The 20,909-nt window shown below is 45.3% G+C and overlaps 1 protein-coding gene across 7 annotated transcripts in view; it reads right to left on the bottom strand.

Annotated features, from left to right (window-relative positions):
- The window catches only part of INPP5B (inositol polyphosphate-5-phosphatase B), a 48,003-nt gene that overhangs the window by 10,913 nt on the left and 16,181 nt on the right, over positions 1–20,909 (bottom strand). For 6 of the 7 annotated variants that reach the window (XM_031016763.2, XM_031016769.2, XM_031016771.2 and 3 more), the window contains 7 exons: positions 9,193–9,289; positions 7,638–7,805; positions 6,663–6,764; positions 5,331–5,445; positions 4,871–4,987; positions 3,906–4,093; positions 2,276–2,387 (listed from right to left, as the gene is read on the bottom strand). In XM_031016763.2, coding sequence (XP_030872623.2) covers positions 2,276–2,387; positions 3,906–4,093; positions 4,871–4,987; positions 5,331–5,445; positions 6,663–6,764; positions 7,638–7,805; positions 9,193–9,289 — 899 coding nt within the window. The remainder of the gene's footprint in view (positions 1–2,275; positions 2,388–3,905; positions 4,094–4,870; positions 4,988–5,330; positions 5,446–6,662; positions 6,765–7,637; positions 7,806–9,192; positions 9,290–20,909) is intronic. The other variant, XM_081818130.1, reaches the window with a different exon arrangement.

The raw sequence follows: 20,909 nt of genomic DNA on the forward strand, positions 1-20,909 counted from the left end.
TCGCTGTGTCTCTCTCTGTCAAATAAATAAATAAAATCTTAAAAAAAAAAAAAAGATCTCGAGAACTAAATCCTAGGAAGGGGAGTGAGTTGACCACTCCTTTGCCTCTTATACAGTTTTTTTTTTTTTGTTTTTTTTTTATTTATTCATGAGAGACAGAGAGAGAGAGAGAGAGAAGCAGAGGGAGAAGCAGGCTCCCAAGGAGCAGGGAGCCCGATGCGGGACTCGATCCCAGGACCCTGGGATCATGACCTGAGCCGAAGGCAGACGCTTAACCATCTGAGCCACCCAGGCGCCCCTCCTCTTATACAGTTTTTAAGGCTCTTTTATAAGAGGATACCTGCATCCAGAGGGCCTGAGTACCATCTTGCTGAGATGTCCCTAAGAGGATCAGGTACCAACACAGAGCTTTTCCTTCCAAGTATCAGATATTTATTTCACCTGTGTAACACAGCTGTTCCCACTGTACAGAGAGAACTAAACAGAAAAAGGTCTGGGGCGCCTGGGTGGCTCAGTTGGTTGAGCGACTGCCTTTGGCTCAGGTCATGATCCTGGAGTCCCTGGATCGAGTCCCGCATCGGGCTCCCTGCTCGGCAGGGAGTCTGCTTCTCCCTCTGACCCTGCCCCCTCTCATGTGCTTGCTCTCTCTCATTCTCTCTTTCTCAAATAAATAAATAAAATCTTTAAAAAAAAAAAAGAAAGAAAAAGGTCTGGGAAGGTACAGTCCAAAAACAAAGGGGAACTTCCAGGTGTCTAAAAATAAATAGTAGAAGTATACCAAAACAAGTATGAATTAAATTTAAACAATTTTCTAAAGGAGTTTATCAGATGAGTTATATGAACTAGGGGAAGCTCTGTGCCTTGATTTCTCCCATCAGCAAATTTTGGATTTGTAATAGAATCTGTCTCTCAGGGCTGTTGGAAAGAACTGTCAACTTAGAATGGCGCCTGGCACATTCTGAGAAGAGCCAGCATTCCTCCTACTGCACTCATTTTGGGAGCTCCTTCCAGATCACACTTGCAGCAAGATTAACAACCACAGGTGCTCCTGCCTCCTCCATGGAGGACCAAGCTCGGCCCAGTGTGGACTGATGAAGAACTATCAGCTAACACTGGAGACAGGGGGCAGCTACGCAGGGGACAACAGTTGTCAAATTCCCCAAAATATGAATTCCTAAAAAGACTATTAAGGAAAAAGCCACAGAAATAATAAAAATGTAGATATTAACTTAGGATGATTCTTAAATTGGTATACGTAGACCTCAAAACCATCTGGGAAGTAGCGAACACACGAAACCGGTACTGTTAACTTGAAGAAAGACCAGAAAAGAAGGCAAGACGAGGTGGGTATGAAACCACCAGGGAAGTTATTAGAATGCCTCACTCCAGAATCCAGATGCAATAGACAGTTACAGAGCAGACTGGCTTAATGCTGAAACTGAATGCTGAAAGGGATTAAAGAGGAAAAAAAGGTAATTTACCAAGGAAAGGAACAGGTGAGAAAAATGGGCCAAAAAAGATATTATTCCATAAAGAAAGACTTAACAAAGTTGAGATTTTTTTTCCCTTTGATTGATGTGCACTGGGGGACAAAAATGTTAACAGGAAGATTCAGACTGATGACAATACGAAGGTGGCTACAGACTAAAAACGACTCTGACCACTTGAACAGTTTTGAAATCCACTGAGAGGGGTAGCCTAAAGAAAGTCAGCGAGACACAGATTGCTCCTTCCTGTGAAACGGCTGGTGCTCTGAGCAAGAAACGCCGACCCCAACCACAGTGGAGAGCCGCAGCTTAGAGAACTGGTTTCTGTCGGACATGAAGAAAGCCGCTCAGGAAGAAGAGTGGTCATTTACACTGGACAAGTCTGGTGAGAGCAGGAGGGGTCAAGGCAGGCTCACTCAGAAAACAATTAACAAATCATCTTAAACATACCAAGTGTCTTTAAGAGAAGCTTGGTACCCCTTCAGCCCCTACTGGAATGAATGAATGAATGAGCACCGGGGAAAGGGGTTGAGAGAGAGAGAGAGATTGAGACAGAGAACACACACGCTCTTGCCCCCCAGGGGGACGAGGCGCCTTGAGGGAAGAGCCAACGGGGGGACAGCCGTGGACAAGGAAATGCAGGTGAAAGGAGAAACGGCTGGTCATCAGCTCCTCGGGGAAACCTACCCAGCCGAGGAAGAAGAGGCCGAAGGTTGGGAAGCCAGGCCTACCTGTGCCCTCACAGTGGGGGGACAGTTGCCGAAGAAGGCACAGGTGGCCATCTGTACCTGATCATACGCATACAGGGTTTGAAAGTCCTCCTCCTCGATGAGGTTTTTCACCGTCTCCACATCCAGCTCTTCTATCCTGTAGTTGAGGTCCCCCAGCCACAAGATCACACTGTGAGGACAGAACACAAAGGTCACAGGTTGAGGAGGAACTTCACCTATCCTAGCCAGCATGCTTCTGACAGAAGGGCCCTGAGGCTCAGCTTCTTGGGAGCTGGGAGGGAAGTGACTCTGCTGTTTGGGAAATCTTTTCTTTTGCCGCCCCATTTCACATCACGGCTAACATGCTGCTTACTCAGTGACCCTTTGCTCCAGGTTCATCAGAAACAGCCTTGAGTTGTCCTGGACTGTTTTACGCTGTGTGGTTGGAAAGACAGTCTAATAAGATCTAAAAGAAAGACAACCATTTACCTCATTCCTGGGAAGAAGCACAAAAGATCAAATACTGGGAGTCATGTTGGTAGCTCGGGGGCCCCAAACCAGATGATGCCATGATGTCGCCTCCATGCACATGACAGTCCACAAAACACACTCTCAGCCTTTGTTTCTAGAATTGAGTTCCTCTGAAACAAAGCTCAACCTGTACAGTGGAGTCTGGGTTTAAGACCCACTGTATCATCGGTTGGCTCTTTCTGCAAAGTGTGACAGGTGTTTTATCACACCTGCTGCTTCGGGAGAAGGGTAACTGGACATTCCCAGGTGACAGTGCACAGCCCATAAAGTCCAATCCTGCGCCATCTGAAGCCCGCAGCCGGGTCATTAGAGAACCCACACAGCAGGATGCACGCACCAAGATAAATGCATCCACAAGCTAAAAGCGGACAAACCGACATGCAAGCTGCAAGCTCCCAAACTAGGATGCTGGAGGTCCAGCAGAACGGAAGCCACACTCCCTGCTAGGTTCCCTGGAGAAGGAAAGCCATCCTGTCAGCTTCCAGAACACCAGTGAGCTCAAGACCGTTCTGCCACCGCAGCAGGCGGGATGAGAAGCTTGCATCTGTGTACTCCCTGGCAGACACCATGGCCTCAGGGGCTTCTTCCTTTTTCTAAAAGAAGTGGCACAAGCTCCAAGTGTTACTGTAAGGTCTGAAATTCTAATATGCCTTGATCTGAGACATACAGAACGTTTTAGAGATAAACGGAACAAAGAAAACAAAGATTAGCCCAAGATGCTCCAAGCAGCTGTAATTGCAGCTTTGTAACGTTGACTCAAGAGGTATAAGAGCCTAAGTGAAGGCAGACCACCGCAGTCCAAATCTCAATTACATGTGCTTCTGGAAAGAATAGACATGTAATATCCTAAAACATACTTCTGAAACCTGGACTTGAGACGCTCGCTCTTTGCTTGCTTTCCTCGTGATGTTTAATCAAGGCAGACCCACGTTAAAATAAATCTGACACATTTTCTGGGGACAAATGATGTGTGAGAAAGATTCTAGAGGTCTGCCCAATGGTAAGTTAGGACACAGAACATTTCCACGAGACATAATCTGCGTGTAAGTGAGCGTTAGCTGGAGGTCCCACTCCAGCAGCGGGGAGCCTCCCCCAGTCACCTCCCTGACAAAACAGAGAGGCCCCAACTCTGCATAGCTGGAGCGGCAAACTGCTTGGGGTCTGAGCCCAGACTCACTCGTGCTTGCTGATGGTGAGAGGGGGAAGGCCTGGGTCAATCTGACAAAACTGCATTCGAGAACAGATGTCTTTATAGTCCTGGTTCCTCCTCTCATACTCTTCTGTGTGGGCTGCCAAGTGAGAATTCACGACGCAGATGCTGGTGTTGTGGAACTGGAACCTGATGGCCACGCCTCCTTTGTTACCCTATGAGAAAGAGCCCGAAAGAATCCAATTCACAACCTCAAGGTGGCAGCCATTTAAATCTGCACGTTTTCAACATGTTTTCTCTTCAAAATAATCATGAGAGCTAAGTGAAGCAGTGTTACTGTCTGTATTTTATTTTTTAATTTTCTTAGAGAGGGAGAGAGACAATCTCCAGCAGACTCCCCGCTGAGCGCAGAGCCCGACACAGGGCTGGATCTCACGACCCTGGGACTGTGACCTGAGCAGAAATCAAGAGTCGGGCGCTTAACCGACTAAGCCACCCAGGCGCCCCTATTGTCCATATTTTAACAGGTAGGAAAACAAATCGAAGAAAGCAGAGTGACTAGCCAGTCAGTGGCAAAGCCGAGTCCACTTTTCACTAAATCACAGGCAAACCACATGCCTGCCCTTCTCCACAGGAAGCTAAGCTCTTGCAGGAGAACCTAAAAGCAGGACTTTAGGAGCCTCAAGAAGAGGAAACGCACACCTGTGATCAGCGTTCTTTCTGTATCTTGGTTTCCCAACATAGTTTCTGCGAGCAATTTCATGGGGGAAATGGATAGATCAACTCTGGTGTGGAGTAGACACGGATACATGCTAAATCAGTCAGCAGCTCACTAAAATACGATTTCTAAGGGGTCTGCTCCACCTAGCCCTGCTTGAGGGCACCATTCATCTTGTCACACCAGCACCCTCAAACTGGGACGCACTCAGTCACAGTATCATGAGAGGCAGGGCCAAAACCTTAGGGATCAAGCATACCAACCAAAAACTCACCATCCTCCCCATGATTCCTGTCCCCACGGTCTCGGCCTCCACCTCGGAGATGTGCGCTGCATGTTCATGTCTGACATACAGCAGCAGCATAATCCCCACCAGTCGGATGAGCTTCACCTGGACAACAGAGCCAAACATTCCGGTCACACCATGAACTAGAAATCGAAAACAGGAAGAACTATCCCAGAAGGAAAGTGGTCTCGAAGCTGGCTGAGGACACTGATGTGTTTCCTTCTCCACAGGAGGAACACAGGGTAATCACTTGTGCAGCTCACCGAGCATGCTCTGGGATAACCTGAGCAGCCTACCGGTGCCCAGACCTGCATCTTTCCTACCCAGAGAACCTCTTTTGGAGGACTTGGACTTGAAATAATTAGGACGGACTTATGATAAAGGTCACAGGTCTTTGAATTTCCTTGCATGGCAACCTAAAATTAAGGGTCACTGACCCCTCGCTTACCTTTGCATACTTGGCATCTGGGTGAAGACCTTCTGATACAGCTTTAAACCACTCTTCCTCCTTCGGGGTATCATGGAAGAAAAAGGCTTCCTTACTCAGATCAAGCTCCTGGAACCTGTAACAAGCAGCAAGCAGTCAGAGTAGAGAAGAGTAATGTGCAAGACAACACGTCCTCAGATTGGGTTAGGCACATGTGTCCTCACTTTCTAGCTAAACTGCAGGGCCCTCAAGAGGGGAGAAAAATAAATACGTGGAGCCAAGAGACTAAATGCTAAGAAACTACCAGCGCTTTCATGAGCAGCCACCCATTTCCTTTCCATACCCAGCCCGTGAAGCAGTCACAAGTGTCTCCATTTTACACCTGAGATTACTAGTTCACACAAGCACCATATGGCAAACTGGGGGCCAAGCCTAGGTCTATATAAATTCCAAATTCTAGGCCCTTCCCACTTTACCATACAGGCTCCTTTGCTGCCCCCTCCCCATTCCCAGGCCTAGGACAGTGGTAGGAAGATAATATGTATGGAAGAAAAAAATGACTGACTGATGGACTTTTTTTTTTCTTTTTAAAGCTAACCTTCCTGGGACACCTGAGTGGCTCAGTCAGTTAAGTGTCTGACGCTTAATTTCAGCTTGGGTCATGATCCTGAGATCAAGCCCCGCATCTTGGGGTTCTCTCTCTCCCTCTCCCTCTGCCCCTCCCCACAAACTCTCTCTCTAAAAAAATTTAAAATTTTTTAAAATTAAATAATTTTTAAAAATAAATTAAATAAATTAAAAAAATAAAGCTGGGGTGTCTGGGTGGTTCAGTCGGTTAAGCGTCTGCCTTCGGCTCAGGTCATGATCCCGGAGTCCTGGGATCGAGTCCTGCATTGGGCTCCTTGCTTAGCAGGGAGTCTGCTTCTCCCTCTCCCTCTGCCTACCGCTCCCCGTCCTTGTCCTCTCTCTCTCTGTCCAATGAATAAATAAAATCTTAAAAATAAATAGATAAAGCTAACCTTCCTTCCCTGGCAAAAGATATTTCTGCTTTATGACCAACAAAGAGCTGAATGTCTAAGTAGACAGTTCGAGGTGTAGTGATTTTAACAGAGGGCTGCACTAAAAATTAAATAATAGCATTTAAATGCCAAGCACATCACTTTAATGGTGCCAGAAATTTGTTTACTTCCAGGAAGAACATCAAACAGAGAAGCAGCTGTTATTAAGCACATGCTCATTTTTCAATTCCTTCACCTGCTGTGAAGACTCAGTTATACATTCATGTCCTTGTCCCTTCCGCCCAGCTACACTGTCTAGAGGTGGAGAGGCAGAACTGAGAAGAGAAGCACTCACCCCACACAGTACACATCTGGGGCCGGGATCCCATGGCTTAGCCAGGGCCGGAGGCCTTCTTTGGGGGACTGGCCATTCACATTGTATGTTCCCACAAAAAACCTGTCAGCAAAGAGAACTGATCAGTCACTTGGGGAGACTATGGAGATGACAGGGGAAAGCATCCTACGCTGACTTTGCCCAGTTTCAGTCTCTTTGGAGTCAAAGTTTAAGACCTAAGAAATGTCACACCTGACCTGGACCGAGGACTGTGGCACCAAAGGGTGACTTGCAGTCTGCCATGGTATCTTTGTTTTTGTGATAACTTCAAACAGTATAGGGCTATCGGGAACACTCCTATTTAGCTTTGGCAGCCACTAGAGAACCGTAATCTACAAAATGATTCCTTACCCTGTGTGTGCTAGGGAAATGAAAAAACAACGAAAAGTACCTTGGTAATTATCTTCAGAAGGAAAGCAACAGCAGTGTTCACCATAATTGACTGTTTATATACCTGGAAGCAATGTCACTTTGTGTTACAGTCCCCGTGAACTGATTTAAAAGCATCTAGCAGAATCCTGCAACCTCTATTCATTTAACTTTCGGTAATCCTGTCTAAAAAGATTACCAAACACTACCTTCAATTTACTAACTTCAGTTTAAATGACTTTCTTCAAAGGCCCAGAATGACCAAGAGATACACAAATCTCAGGATAACGTTCCTTCTTCTGTCCTATATACCTCTTCAAATAATACCGTGACTATTTGCAAATCGTGTGACTCCCGCTATGCCACACCCACCACTGTGCCTGTCCAGGCAAGAATAAATGGCTGCTCATGAAGACTGAAAGGAAATGATCATTTAGAGAATGATGGGTGAGATGCTGTAGAAGGATCTACTTACAAATCTAGGGTATGGGGGCAGCAAGGGGGTGCTGGAATTTCAGAGAGCTGAATGATCATTTTGCTTTGAAAACAGTCTGCCCAGTTAGCTACCTGAAGTTCTGGATATAGGTATAATCCTCTTCTTTCTGCACTAGACGTGATTTCACTATTGTATCTCGTAGCCCGAACTTCTGCATGGATAAAATGTGAGCCTTGTCTGATACCGTGATAGTGGAGGAGCGAACCATGTCGGTGATTTCATACTTGGATTTATTCTGTCTAGAAAAACAGACAGACAAAAATTTATCATATCCTGATGAGTCCCCCATGACAAAATACATGAACCTGAAGCTTCCACACACACGTGTCTGAGTCACAGAAGATGAACGAGGCCAAAGTCAAATGTATTTACTAAAAAAACCCCACTATGTCTATGTGCAATTAAGTAAACTTATATGTTGTTGATTGTATAGCACATTGGTCCGGAGATTTTCTGATAGAGAGCTCAGATCAGAGGGGACCTTGAAGACATTCTGATCTAATCCCTTCCTTTTCCAAATAAGAAAAATGAGATCTAGCATCATCAATGATCCACCCAGTTGGATGGCAGCAGAGTATGGATTAGAACCCAGATTTGACAGTACTCTTTCTAGACCCTACTGCCTCATGTAACGAGACTTATAAAACTATCCAGATCCTTTGACTTGACAATTCTACTGTATCTCTATTCCACAGGAATAATCTGAAATAAAAGAAGAGCAATGAAAGTTTGTATTTCATGATTATTTGTGTAGTTTTAATAGTCAAACTAAAAATTATTCAAATGCCAACATTTAAAGTTAAGCAAAATTTAAAATTTGACACATTTATCTAACAGAATCCTAATAAAAGTGCAAGAAACTTTTGCTGAACATTACTTAATGAATTAAGATACATAAAGCACTTGTAACAACTGCTGGCCCTGAATAAAGACCACCTAAGTATCTGATATTATATCCTCAAGTACATACTAATTACAGCTATGTAAAAATGTATCTATGTCTATCAAAAAGGCTCAAGGTGAACTGAGAATGACAGATCTAGCTACATTTAAAGTTCAGGGATTGTTCCTTGCTGCTTAAGTGCATAAAAATACTGACACAAACAAGCAAGTTTTTTATCTTGACCAGATGATTTTGGCTATGAGCAGTAGGGGGCACTGGTGTACAGACTAAATATGATAGCACATCAGGAAAAAAACGAAAGTAAATAAAAACAGAAAAAAAAGAAGTATATTCAGAGTCAGGAAACTCCTAAAAGAATGGGAGGGAGAAACAAAAATGTTTCTAATCTTCTACATTTCTAAGGTAGAGTTAGACTGCCAGTTTCAAATCCTAGATGAGCTACTTGCTAGTTCTGGATCTTGAGTAAATTATATAGTCTCTTCTTCACCTGTTTCTGTAGCTGTAAAACAAAGAAGACAATGGTACCTATCTTTTAGGTTAAAATAAGATAATCCAGGTAAGAGCATGGTGCCTGGCATACACAGTCAATGCTCAATAAATGTCCAACATTTCTTAAACCAGCTACCCTGGGACAACTTACATCACGCACAGTAATGGTCTCAGTTCTATACTGAGGAAAACTTTGGCCTTAGGAAGTACAAATGAAGGGACAGCTGCATTACCTTGTGAGCAAGTTGTCTGGTGTATCCTGACCACAAGAGCTTGGGTCCACAAGCAGGCCTGTCTTATCTGACCTCGAATCATCAAAGTCAGAAACACCTAAGGGGAGGTGGAAGGAATGAAAATATGCTTACACAGACTTTAACATAGAGACCACAGCTTCTCCAATTGTTGTCTAGAGATCACTGGTTGTGCACATAGTGCTTGAAAGCATAGGAAGGGCGGATGGTGGTGCCTTGTGGAGCACAAGAGAGAGGGCAAAAAAACCAAGCATTTCATCCAGAGATCTTTACTTCTGAAAACATAACTATCCCAGCTGGTCTGACTCCCTTTTCTTAGAGACAGAATGCATTACAGAAAGATTAAAACTGTGCAATCTGCAGACCTAAGTTCCATCACCAGCTCTACTATTTATTGGCCTTCGGACTTCAAGCAAGTCATCCAACCTCTCTCAACCTCGGTGACTTGACCTGTCCTGCCCTTATCACAGGTATACTGCTGGGATCAAATAGCTGACATGTGAATAAGCACTTTGGAAGCCATACAGCATATTATGAAATATAAGATAGGGATCTCATTCCCATTTACTCCAAGTGGGACTTCAAGTTCAAGGAGGAAAGAGGCAAGGGTCAGAGATCTGACACTGGAAAGGGTCTAAGTGCTCTAGAGAATAGGAAGTGCTTGTCACTGTTAATAAATTCCCTCAAAAACCAAAGAGCAAACCAAGGACTTTTAATAAATAAATACTTTGGGACAGTTGTTAAACCAAGATAAACCTGAAAAGAAAAAGTAATCTGCCAATAGCTTCTTTGCTCCTTAAAAGCCAAATCTCGGGGCGCCTGGGTGGCTCAGTCGTTAAGCGTCTGCCTTCGGCTCAGGTCATGATCCCAGGGTCCTGGGATTGAGCCCCGCATCGGGCTCCCTGCTCCGCGGGAAGCCTGCTTCTCCCTCTCCCACTCCCCCTGATTGTGTTCCCTCTCTCGCTGTGTCTCTCTCTGTCAAATAAATAAAATGAAATCTTTAAAAAAAAAAAAAAAAGCCAAATCTCTTGTCCACAGAAAACAGCATGGAGAGACCACAGAAAGCGGCTGCTTCAACACACAAGTTAAGGAGCACTGGAGGCATGAACCATCACGAAAGAATTCTGCCCTGAAGACTATTATTAAAAATGGATTTTTTGACCACGCATTCACAGGAACAAGAACACACACACACACACAATTTGAAATATGAAAATAATGATATTTCAATACCTCCAATCAATCACCACGGCCTTTCAATTTTGTTTCCTGAATGCCTCTCAAATCAATATATTCCGGGATGCCTGGGTGGCTCAATCCTTAAGCGTCTGCCTTCAGCTCAGGTCATGATCCCAGGGTTCTGGGATCGAGCCCCGCATCGGGCTCCCTGCTCAGCGGGGAGCCTGCTTCTCCCTCTCCCACTCCCCTTGCTTGTGATCCTCTCTCGCTGTCTCTCTCTCTCTGTCAAATAAATAAATAAAAATCTTTAAAAATATATATATTCCAATGTGGCCCTATTAGCCCACGTTACCAACATCTCCCTGGAATGACTTCAAACTAATCTCCTGGCCTCCTTTCTCACCCCACCATCTCTGACCCAATTTCTACACTGTGGCCAGAGGATTTTTTGAAAAAGGAAGGCTAATCACATCACTTAAGACCTTTTTTTTTTTAAAGATTTTATTTATTTATTTGAGAGAGAGAATGAGACAGAGAGAGATAGCATGAGATGGGGGAGGATCAGAGGGAGAAGCAGACTCCCTGCTGAGCAGGGAGCCCCATGCGGGACTCGATCCCGGGACTCCAGGATCATGACCTGAGCCGAAGGCAGTCGCTTAACCAACTGAGCCACCCAGGCGCCCCACTTAAGACCTTTTAAGAGCTTCCCATTGAATAAACTCAAACCTCCCAGTACGGCTACCAAGTTTCCCTCCAGTCTGGATCCCACCTGCCCACCTGCATCTCTCACCATAGTCCTCTGGCTCCCCACCTCCTTGAATGCCATAGTCTATGCATATTAAAGTTACTGCAGTTACACTGCAATATCCCATCAGAAACCCACTTCCTTCTTTCATTTTGCTTTACACAGCTAACTCCTACCCATCCCAGGCCAGGGGTAAGCAAACTTTTCTGCAGAGGGCCAGAGCGTAAATGTCGGAGGCTCTGCAGGCCGTACCGTCTCCATCACAACGATTTGATCCTGCTGTCATAGAGTAAAGGAGCCATGAGCATGGCTGTGTTCCAGGAAAACTTTATTTATGGACATTGAAAGCTGAAGATTACATAATTTTTACAAGTCACAAAATATGAATCTCTCTTAATTCTTTTCAAACATTTAAAACTATAAAAACTATTCTTAGCTCACAGGCTGTAAAAAAGCAGGCAGTGAGCTAGATTTGGCCCACAGACTGTACTTAGCCAAGCCCTGCCCGTAGACCACATCTCAGAGCTCACTCCTTCTAAGATGCCTTCTCTAACTCCCCCTAGATCAGGTCAGATGCCCTACCACTGGTGTTCCCACAGCTCCCTGTATGTCTCATTATAGCCTCAACTGCCGTGTATTATAATGTTTGTTCCCCAGTTAGACTGTAAGCTTACTGAGGACAGGACTATGTCTGATTTATTCATCACTGTATCCCCATCACCCAGCACACCAGCCAGCACATAATAAGCAGTTCAGTCACTCAACAATTCAACAGAAAATACTGGATGAACATGGATTCCTTATGTGTCTTATAGAAATATGTAACATCTAAGCTCAAGTCTGTAGCATTCTTTAGGAACGTTTCAGGTCATCTTCCCATTGTCTTCAGCATACAACAGAAATAAGGCAGAACTTGTTTCTAGAATTTTACAGCTCCGTGGTTAACCAAATTATTTCTGAGAACCAAATCCCCAACTGTATTCTACCTCTCTTGCTTTACTCTCACTGAACTCTAAAGCTTAGAGAACCAAGGTACCTGAGTTAGTGAATGGCATAATGGGAAACCTTTAAGAATGGCTAAAATCCAGGGGCGTCTGGGTGGCTCAGTCGGTTAAGCGGCTGCCTTCAGCTCAGGTCATGATCCCAGGGTGCTGGGATTGAACCCTGCATCGGGCTCCCTGCTCAGCAGAGAGCCTGCTTCTCCCTTTCCCTCTGCCTGCTGGTCTGCCTACTTGTGCTATCTCTCTGTCAAATAAATAAATTAAAAAAAAAAAATCTTAAAAAAGAATGGCTAAAATCCAAAAAGCTGACAATACCAATTGCTGGCAAGGTGTGGAGTAACTCTCATTTACTGATTGTAAGAGTGGAAAATGGTACAGCCACTTTGCAAGCGGTTTGATAGTTTCTTACAAAGCTAAACAGCCTTACCATATGATCCAGCAATCACACTCCTAGATCTTTATCTATTTGAAAGTTTATGTCCATATAAAAACCTGCACATAACTTTCTTTTTAAATTAATTTATTTATCTGAGAGAGAGAGAGAGAGCACGAGGGGGGAGAAGGGCAGAGGAAGAGGGAGAGGGACAAGCAGACTCGCCGCTAAGCGCAGAGCCCAACGCAGGGTTTGATCCCAGGACCCTGAGATTACGACCTGAGACGAAGTCAGATGCTTAACTGACTGAACTACTCAGGCGCCCCTACAGCAGCTTTATTCATACTCATCAAAAACTGAAAGCAACCAAGATGTCCTCCAATAGATGACTGAATAAACAAACTATGGTATATCTATATAATGAAATATTATTCAGCAATAAAAAAGAATGAGTCACCAAGTCACAGAAAAACATGAATGAATCTTAAATACATATTGCTAAGTGAAAGAAATCACTGTGAAAAGGCTCCATGCTGTAGGATTTCAACTCTAGAGAGGGTAAACAGATGAATGGTTGCTAGGTGTTCAGTGGGTGGGTAAGGATTAAGTAAGTGCCGCACAGGGGACTTTTTAGGGCAGTGAAACTATTCTGTGAGAAGCTGTAATGGTGGATACATGACACCACCCATAGGCTTCAAAACCCATAGAACTTTAGAGCACAGAGTAATGTATGCGAATTTAAAAAAAATCATTTTGGGAGATTAAAGGATCCTGGAGTGAAATGAGAAAATGACAAAAGAATCTATATTACAAATGTATGAAACAGCCTCACTGAGGGGGGATAGAAGAAAAAAGTGCTGACCTAAATAGCTTTGGAAATGGGTGGACTCTGTAAGACTAAAGGCAAAATGAACTGTTCATAAGCACTCTCCTCTGACCGATAATGCTGTTTCCCTCAGGGATATGGGTTATCAATTCTGAAGCCGCTATACATGGATCCTGGAATTTAACACTTAAGAAAATGGAGAGTGGATTGTGGGAGCCAGGTTTCTCATTGTTGGAGTGGGAGATTCCAGGTAAACAAGGGGAAGGGGCTAGAATGATCCATGTGGTAATGGGTTAGAGTTGGAGATATCAGCATAAGTTCATGTTTACCTAATATAGATACATATGGTTACATATAGAAATATAGAGATACACACATTTAAGTATACACACATACATTTCCTTGCTCCATCAGCTAAGAGAGCCTAGAAGCAAGGACACACCACTAGCAAGGACCACTCTTTGATGCCCAATCTCGATTTCCACTACCATTCTCCAATAAAAGGAACCGGGGCTCCTTGAGATATGGTTATTTTAGGACTGGGGTAGGAAATATACAAGATGGAGCATCTTCTAGTGCCAGAAAACAAAGTACTAAAAAAAACTCCCAAAATAAAAACACCCACAATGATGAGGGTATGTCAAATGGACACAGAAGCCAACTGAAAGAGCTCCAATGGTCACAGCTGGAACAATTTGAGCAACGAAATAAAGCAATATTGGATTATAATTCCAAGTATAAAAGAAATAACCATCAATCCATACTGCTATAAAAAATTGAATAAAAAAATAAACGGAGGCAACCGTCTTGGGTCCCCTGCCTCTTCGGGAGCTTTGTACTATCACTTTACTATCACTCAATAAACTTCGCTTTGGGGCACCTGGGTGACTAAGTCGGTTAACTGCCTTCAGCTCAGGTCATGATCCCAGGGTCCTGGGATGGAGCCTCACGTTGGGCTCGCTGCTCTGCAGGGAGCATGCTTCTCCCTCTCGCTCTCCCCCTGCTTGTGCTCTCTCGCTCTCTCTGTCAAATAAATAAATAAATAAAATCTTTAATAAAAATAAAAATAAATGGAGGAGAAAAGACAAATCTCCTATGAAGAATTCATAGGTGAATGTAGGTGAATACTCTTCCCTTCAAAGTGGTGGAGCCTAACTCCCCACTACTCTACCGCAACTGATGTGTTAAGGTTACTGATAACCTTCATGTTGCCAAATCCAGCGGTCAGTTCCCAGTTTTCAGCTAAGTCCACTCCAACCTCTTCGGCAGCTCTTGATAGAAACCACTCTCTCCCCCGGTAAATACTTCCCTTAGTCTCTGAAGGCTCCTTTTTTTCTCCACGCACCCCACGCCCCACCCCCAGGAATGAGTCCGGGCAAAGCCCCTGGCACGAGACCGCTTCTCCAGCCAGGTGATCTCACTTAGCCTCAGTTTTAAAAACCACCTACATGCTGACCACTCCCAATCTCCAACCTTTCACCTGAGCTCCAGGTTGTTCTATGCTGCTTCCCCTCCTTAGGCTTCTTCAGCTCGGTAGATAGCACCATCACTGGACCAGCTGTGCAGAATAAAAACCTGAGACTGACTTGTGACTCCTCCTTTTTCCCCTTACTCCCACACCTAATTCATCAGCAATGCAGCCAAGTTCTACCTTCAGAAATATACCTGGAATTTTTCACCACACCGGCTTCCTAACTGTTCTTGACTTCCACGCTTACACACTCCTGTCGTTAGTTTTCCAGATAGCAGCCAGAGTGAAAAGAAGGTGTATCACTATGCCACACGAATTAACTTCTCTGCTTAAAACTTTCGAATCGCTTCCCACACCTCAGAATGAAATTTGGCCCCCTGAGAGAGTTGATAAGGCCCTCCCTAACCTGGCCCCCATACCTCTCTGGCCCCCATCCACTGCACTCTCCCTCACTCAGTCTGCTCTGACCACACCTCCCTTCCTGCTGTTCCTGGAGCATGTCAAGCTCATTCCCAAGTCAGGGACTTCGCCCTTGCGGGTCCCTCTACCTGGAATGCTTTTCCTTCAGATCTCCACATGACTCACTGCATTTCGTTCAGGCCTCTGCTGTCAGAGGCTCTGCCACCCTATCTAAACAGCCCCCCACCAGCCCACATCACTCTATCCCCTTACTTCAGAGCTTCCTAAATTCCTCTGTTCACAGCACCCTTACTATCTAAGTGATTTTTTCCAAAGAGCCTCGAGGCCATAAGAAATACCTACCAGCGCTGTTCAAGTAGTTAGGGCCAAAATAAAATCATGAAGTACTAAAGTCCTAACAACTTAAGTAGCAGTTTGAAAATGAATACACATAAACAGAAGGAAAAAATACTATTTCTATTTCATTTGAAATAACCACAATTACCGACTAAAGAGATGTGTGCGCCTGCTGCGTACTGCACACCCTCTCAAACCTTGGAATCCGAGGGGACACCACCTACGATGTGCCACACTGATTTCTGCCTGGTACTTGCTTTTGATCCCAGCAACCACCCCAAACCCAGCTTCGCAAAGATACCATGTCATCAAAAAGAATGCAGCGCCATCTAACGTTGAAACTGTGAACTACGTCGAGCTAGAAGGTTGGTGTTCCAGCAGACTGACAGGTATCTCTGTATTTCCTTCCGAACCTTGAAATGTCCCACCGTGGCCCTGTGAATTCCCTGCATGGTGCTGGGGAGCTACAGTGCACCATCTGGGAACCACAATCCTGTTACATTTTTCCTCTTAGTACTAATACCATTTGATATTACCTCTCATAAGTACTCCTCAGCTTATTGGAGCCTATGTCCACTGAAAGGTAAGCTCTGGAAGGCAGGGGCCTTGTCTTCATGCTCTTTCCCAGGGACCTGGAGCAGCACTTGGCTTATAGTAAGTACTCGATGTGTTAAATGCATGCAAGTATCAGGAAATGTAAGCTGAAGCCTAGTTGTACCATTATCTTCCTGTGTGACAAGTTCCTTCTTTTCTTTGGGTCTCAGTTTCTTCATCTACAAAGTAGGAACTTCAGTATAAATACCTCACGGGGCTTTATGAGGAGCCAAAGCAAATTAAGGACTAAGGGATAGAGCTCTGTTCCTATATCAGCGCTTTCTAAGGGTCTTGTTTTTGGGGGGCAGTTCCTACTAACAGCCAGACTGAAAGGACATCTCCTGGGGACAAGTGGTGTGTCCCTATGGATTCAGCTTCCGTCCATGAATGGACTGGAAAATTGCCCTGCAGACCTACATCACCGTGTCTGCCGCAGGATCCAGTCCGGCAAGGACGAGAACATCTTCATTCCTCATTCTGTGCATGGAAACTTTAAGGCATGATTTGGGGGATTTCCAGCCACAGGGCAGTCTTCTCGGAATCTCTTCTCCCCTGAATCTAGCACGGAAGCTGGCTGTCAGCGGCTCTTTACCAAATTTACCATCAGGCAGCCCCATGCTTCCTTTTTGACCACAGCTTCCTGTCCTTCCTCCTCTCCTGCTTCCCTATTCACACTCTGCCCTTTTTCCAACCTCAGACCTCCATTCCTTTGTCAGCCAATCTAACAGCGGACATCTGGGTTTTTCCTTTCTTCCCATGTTTTTCCACCAAGTCCTATAAATCCTCTCTCCTAAATATTTTTATACCTGACCGTCTTCCCTATCCCTACGGTCATGCCTTAGTTCAGGCATTTACTGTTTCTGGAAAGCACATTCAGTGATTTCCCTGCCTCCGTTATCTCCCCCTCCAGTCCATTCTGCCACCATCTCGAAGAAAACACAAATCTGAGCAGGTCATTCCTGTGCCTCCAATCCCATGATAACTTTTTTTTTTTTAAGATTTTATTTATTTATTTGACAGAGAGAGAGATAGCGAGAGAGGAAACACAAGCAAGGGGAGTGGGAGAGGGAGAAGCAGGCTTCCTGCGGAGCAGGGATCCCGATGCGGGGCTCGATCCCACGACCCTGGGATCGTGACCTGAGCCGAAGGCAGACGCTTAACGACTGAGCCACCCAGGCGCCCCTCCCACGATAACTTCTATCACCTGTGCAATAAACCCCAAACCTCTGAGTATTACGTACAAGGACCTTTGCAATTAGCCCAGACTCCCTTTCCAGCCCCGTCTCCTACCACCAACCCCCAATCCAGTCACAGCAAAACGATTTCTCTCTTTAGATGCTGCCTCCTCACCGCCCCCCCCGACCCAAATCACGCCCCAATCCCACCTTCATGGGGTGAATTTCAGTCATCCTTGCAGACTCAGCTCCGGATTCACCTCCTTCAAAAGGTCTCCTCTAGCCCTCGTATTTTCACACACCCAGGGTTTGCCTCTGTCAAGGCATTTATCATAATGGAACCGTAACTGTGTTTAACTCTTTGTCTTCCTTCTTTAGCTAGACCACAAGCTTCTTGGAAGCAGGAGTTGATCCTTTTTTTCTGTGGCCCTCGGCTTACCACAATTTATGGAACATATCAGGCAGCCAGTAGACACTGAACAAACAGCCACAGGGTGTCATTTCTGGGTATTTTTTTTTTTAATAATTTATTTTTATTTAAATTCAATTCTTTTGTTTTTAATTAAAGATTTTTATTTGTTTGAGAGAGAGAGCAGAGTGAGAGAGAGAGAGCACGAGCTGGGGGTGGGCAGAGGGAGAGGAAGAAGCAGACTCCCCGTGGAGGAGGGAGCCTGATGCGGGGCTCAATCCCAGGACCCCGGGATCACGACCTCAGCTGAAGGCAGATGCTCCACTGACTGAGCCACCCCAGGCGTCCCAGGATTTGGGGATTTTAGAAAGCTAATACATTACCTATGCTGCCTATAATACAACACCCCCAGCAGAGTCTGAGGCGACACCAAGGAATCAAACACTTTAATATTTCCACAGTGCAACTTAGGAGTAGTAATACGCGATGGGATAAATAAAGCCTATAAATAGCCTCCTGTCAGTTCAAGCGAGTCTTACTGCCAAACTGAGCTTGGGCCAATCTTGCAAAAAACATTTTTTCAGTCTTTGAAGCTTTAAGGACTTCAGAACTGCTGATAAGGGATTGAAGATGGCAGTTAAGAGCATGGCCTGACATAGCTACACACATCAGAAAGGACTAGAGTGTATGTCTGTGTACATATAAAACACACTTCTAAATATACCTATACATTTTATAGACACATACACATACACATTGGAAAGCCTGGATGGGGAGAAACCAAAGGGTCGACAGTAGTCATTTCTCCATGGTAGGACTTCTTTTGCTTTTTGCTTACAGGCACTTTCAAAGTTAGTTACAATGTGTATTTTTTTTTTTTAAGATTTTATTTTATTTTTATTTATTTATTTATTTGAGAGAGAGAAAGAGCACAAGAGGGGGGAGCGGGAGAGGGAGAAGCAGACTCCCCGCTGAGCAGGGAGCCCGATGCGGGACTCGATCCCGGGACTCCAGGATCATGACGTGAGCCAAAGGCAGTCGCTTAACCAATTGAGCCACCCAGGCGCCCCTACAATGTGTATTTTATTTATATACATCAATATCAAAGACCCAGGTTCCATTTTTGACTCTGCCACTCACTAGCTCTACGACTCTGGGCAAATCACCTAACTTCTCTAAGTGTGGACTCGTCCACTGACCAGAGATAATAGTGTATCTGCCTTCTGTGGTTACCGTCTTCTTTTCCTATGGCTAACTGGAGCCTCTCCCTCACTGCAAGGCCAAAAGGTGCTCTAGAAGCCAAGCCAGACCTATTGAAGGCCCAGAGCTACAAAACAAAGACAGGAGGCAAGGTCTCGATGTCAACGTCTTGTAGCCAGGCCTATCACTGACCTGGGGTTGGGGCTTTTTCTCAAACAGGACATCACACAAGGAAAAAAAAGTAAATTCTAACCCAAATCCCAAGTACCGGACTTCTTTCAAGAATTGTCCGAGAGGTCTTTCTTTCTTTTCTTTTCTTTCTTTTTTCCCCCAGCAACGTTATTTCTTAATTCAGTTGCTCCTCCTGTCTCCCCCTCTTGCTCCATTTCCCCCCGCAGGTCCCCTAGTTACCTGTAGGTACTCCCCAAGATCTAGACCAGTGCTGTCCAACAGAACTTGCTAAGATGGCAGAAATGTTCTACAAGTCCACTGCCTGAAACAGTAGCCACTGGCCACACTGAAACACTTGAAATGTTTCTAGAGCGAACGAGAAACTGGATTTTTTATTTTATTTACCTAAATTAAATGTAAATAGCTACGTGTGGCCGCCACAATGAGCAGTGCAGATCTAGGTCACGCTCTTCTCTTGCACAAGAATCCTCAGTCATCACAGTCCACTCCAAACAGAGCTGTCCAGTTCTGCCTGAGCGCAGTCCCGCCACTGTCTACATTTCCACCAGACGTTCTGTGTTGATCCATCCCAGGTAAAGCTGTCGTTTGACTGCTGGGCCCTCTCCCTGAGCTCTCCCTTTGTCACCTGCACCAGCCCCGTCCCCACCAGCCCGGTGTGCAATCCTGCCATCCGCTCACCCCTCTCGCTGGGCCCCCAGAGCCGGTCGGCCACCAATGTCTTTGACTTCGTTCCCACGGCTGCCATCCCCCAGGCCACCCTCTTTTCACTTGTCACGGCGAGAGTCTCCCACTCCAGGATCTTCCCCCTTCTCCCTACCCCACTTTGTGTCTGGACGTGGGCAGACTGAACTCTGATTTCCTGTCTCCCTGCTCTAAAGCTTTCAGGGTTGCACTGCGGCCTGCAGGTTAAGATACAAACTGGTCCAACTGGAAGATGAGGCCCTTTGCAAAGTGGCCGTCCTCGCCCAGCTCACGGCTCCACCACCTAAAAACAGCCCGATCGAAACAGCCAAAACGGCCGTGTACGCCACCCTCACTCCTGCTTCCAGGGGAAGGCCCTCCTCTGTGCCGGCCACCTCTGCTGCAAAGCCCAGCCTCCAATCCTACGCCCTCCCTCATGAAGCCCCACTCCCGCCGCCAGGCTAGTCCTCGGTCTCATTTCTCTGACTTCTGAAGACTTTCTCGTCCATAGAACTTGTGTGGCACTTTACGAGAAATTAGAGTGTTTGGGGAAAGAAGCCTTGGGCTTTGGAATAAAACAGACCTGGCTCTTTCACTGGCTCCATCCATTACCTCGTATGAAACCTCAAGCAAATTACTTGTTTCCTCATTTGTAAAATGCGGATGACAACACCAAACTGACAGAGAAGTCAAAGAATAACCAAATGAAATCTAAGTGGGTCAAGAGCCTAGCACAATGCCTGGTACACAGCAGATGTGCAGGAACTGTTAGTTCCTTCCCTCTACCACTTTTTTCCCCAGCTCTAACACTCCTAACCCTCCACTGCTCTGATCATCAAGCCTACCATTTATCAAGTACCCTCTAATCGCTAGGGATTGTCCTAAGTGCTTCCTCTGTTATTTCCGATTATTGGCTTCATTTAGCAAATAAGGATACAGAGGCCCACAGCAGAGAGCAGATGTGCCCAAGGACACAGAACCAAGCCAGTAAATGGCACAAGTGACATTAAAACCCAAATCTGCCTGACTCCACAGTGTCTCCCTCTGCAAGCATGAGCACATCTTCAATGAAACTATCACCTCATAGAGATAAGTAC

This window comes from Leptonychotes weddellii, chromosome 4 (genome assembly GCF_054177405.1).
Source record: "Leptonychotes weddellii isolate Sample4059 chromosome 4, ASM5417740v2, whole genome shotgun sequence".
NCBI lineage: Eukaryota > Metazoa > Chordata > Mammalia > Carnivora > Phocidae > Leptonychotes > Leptonychotes weddellii.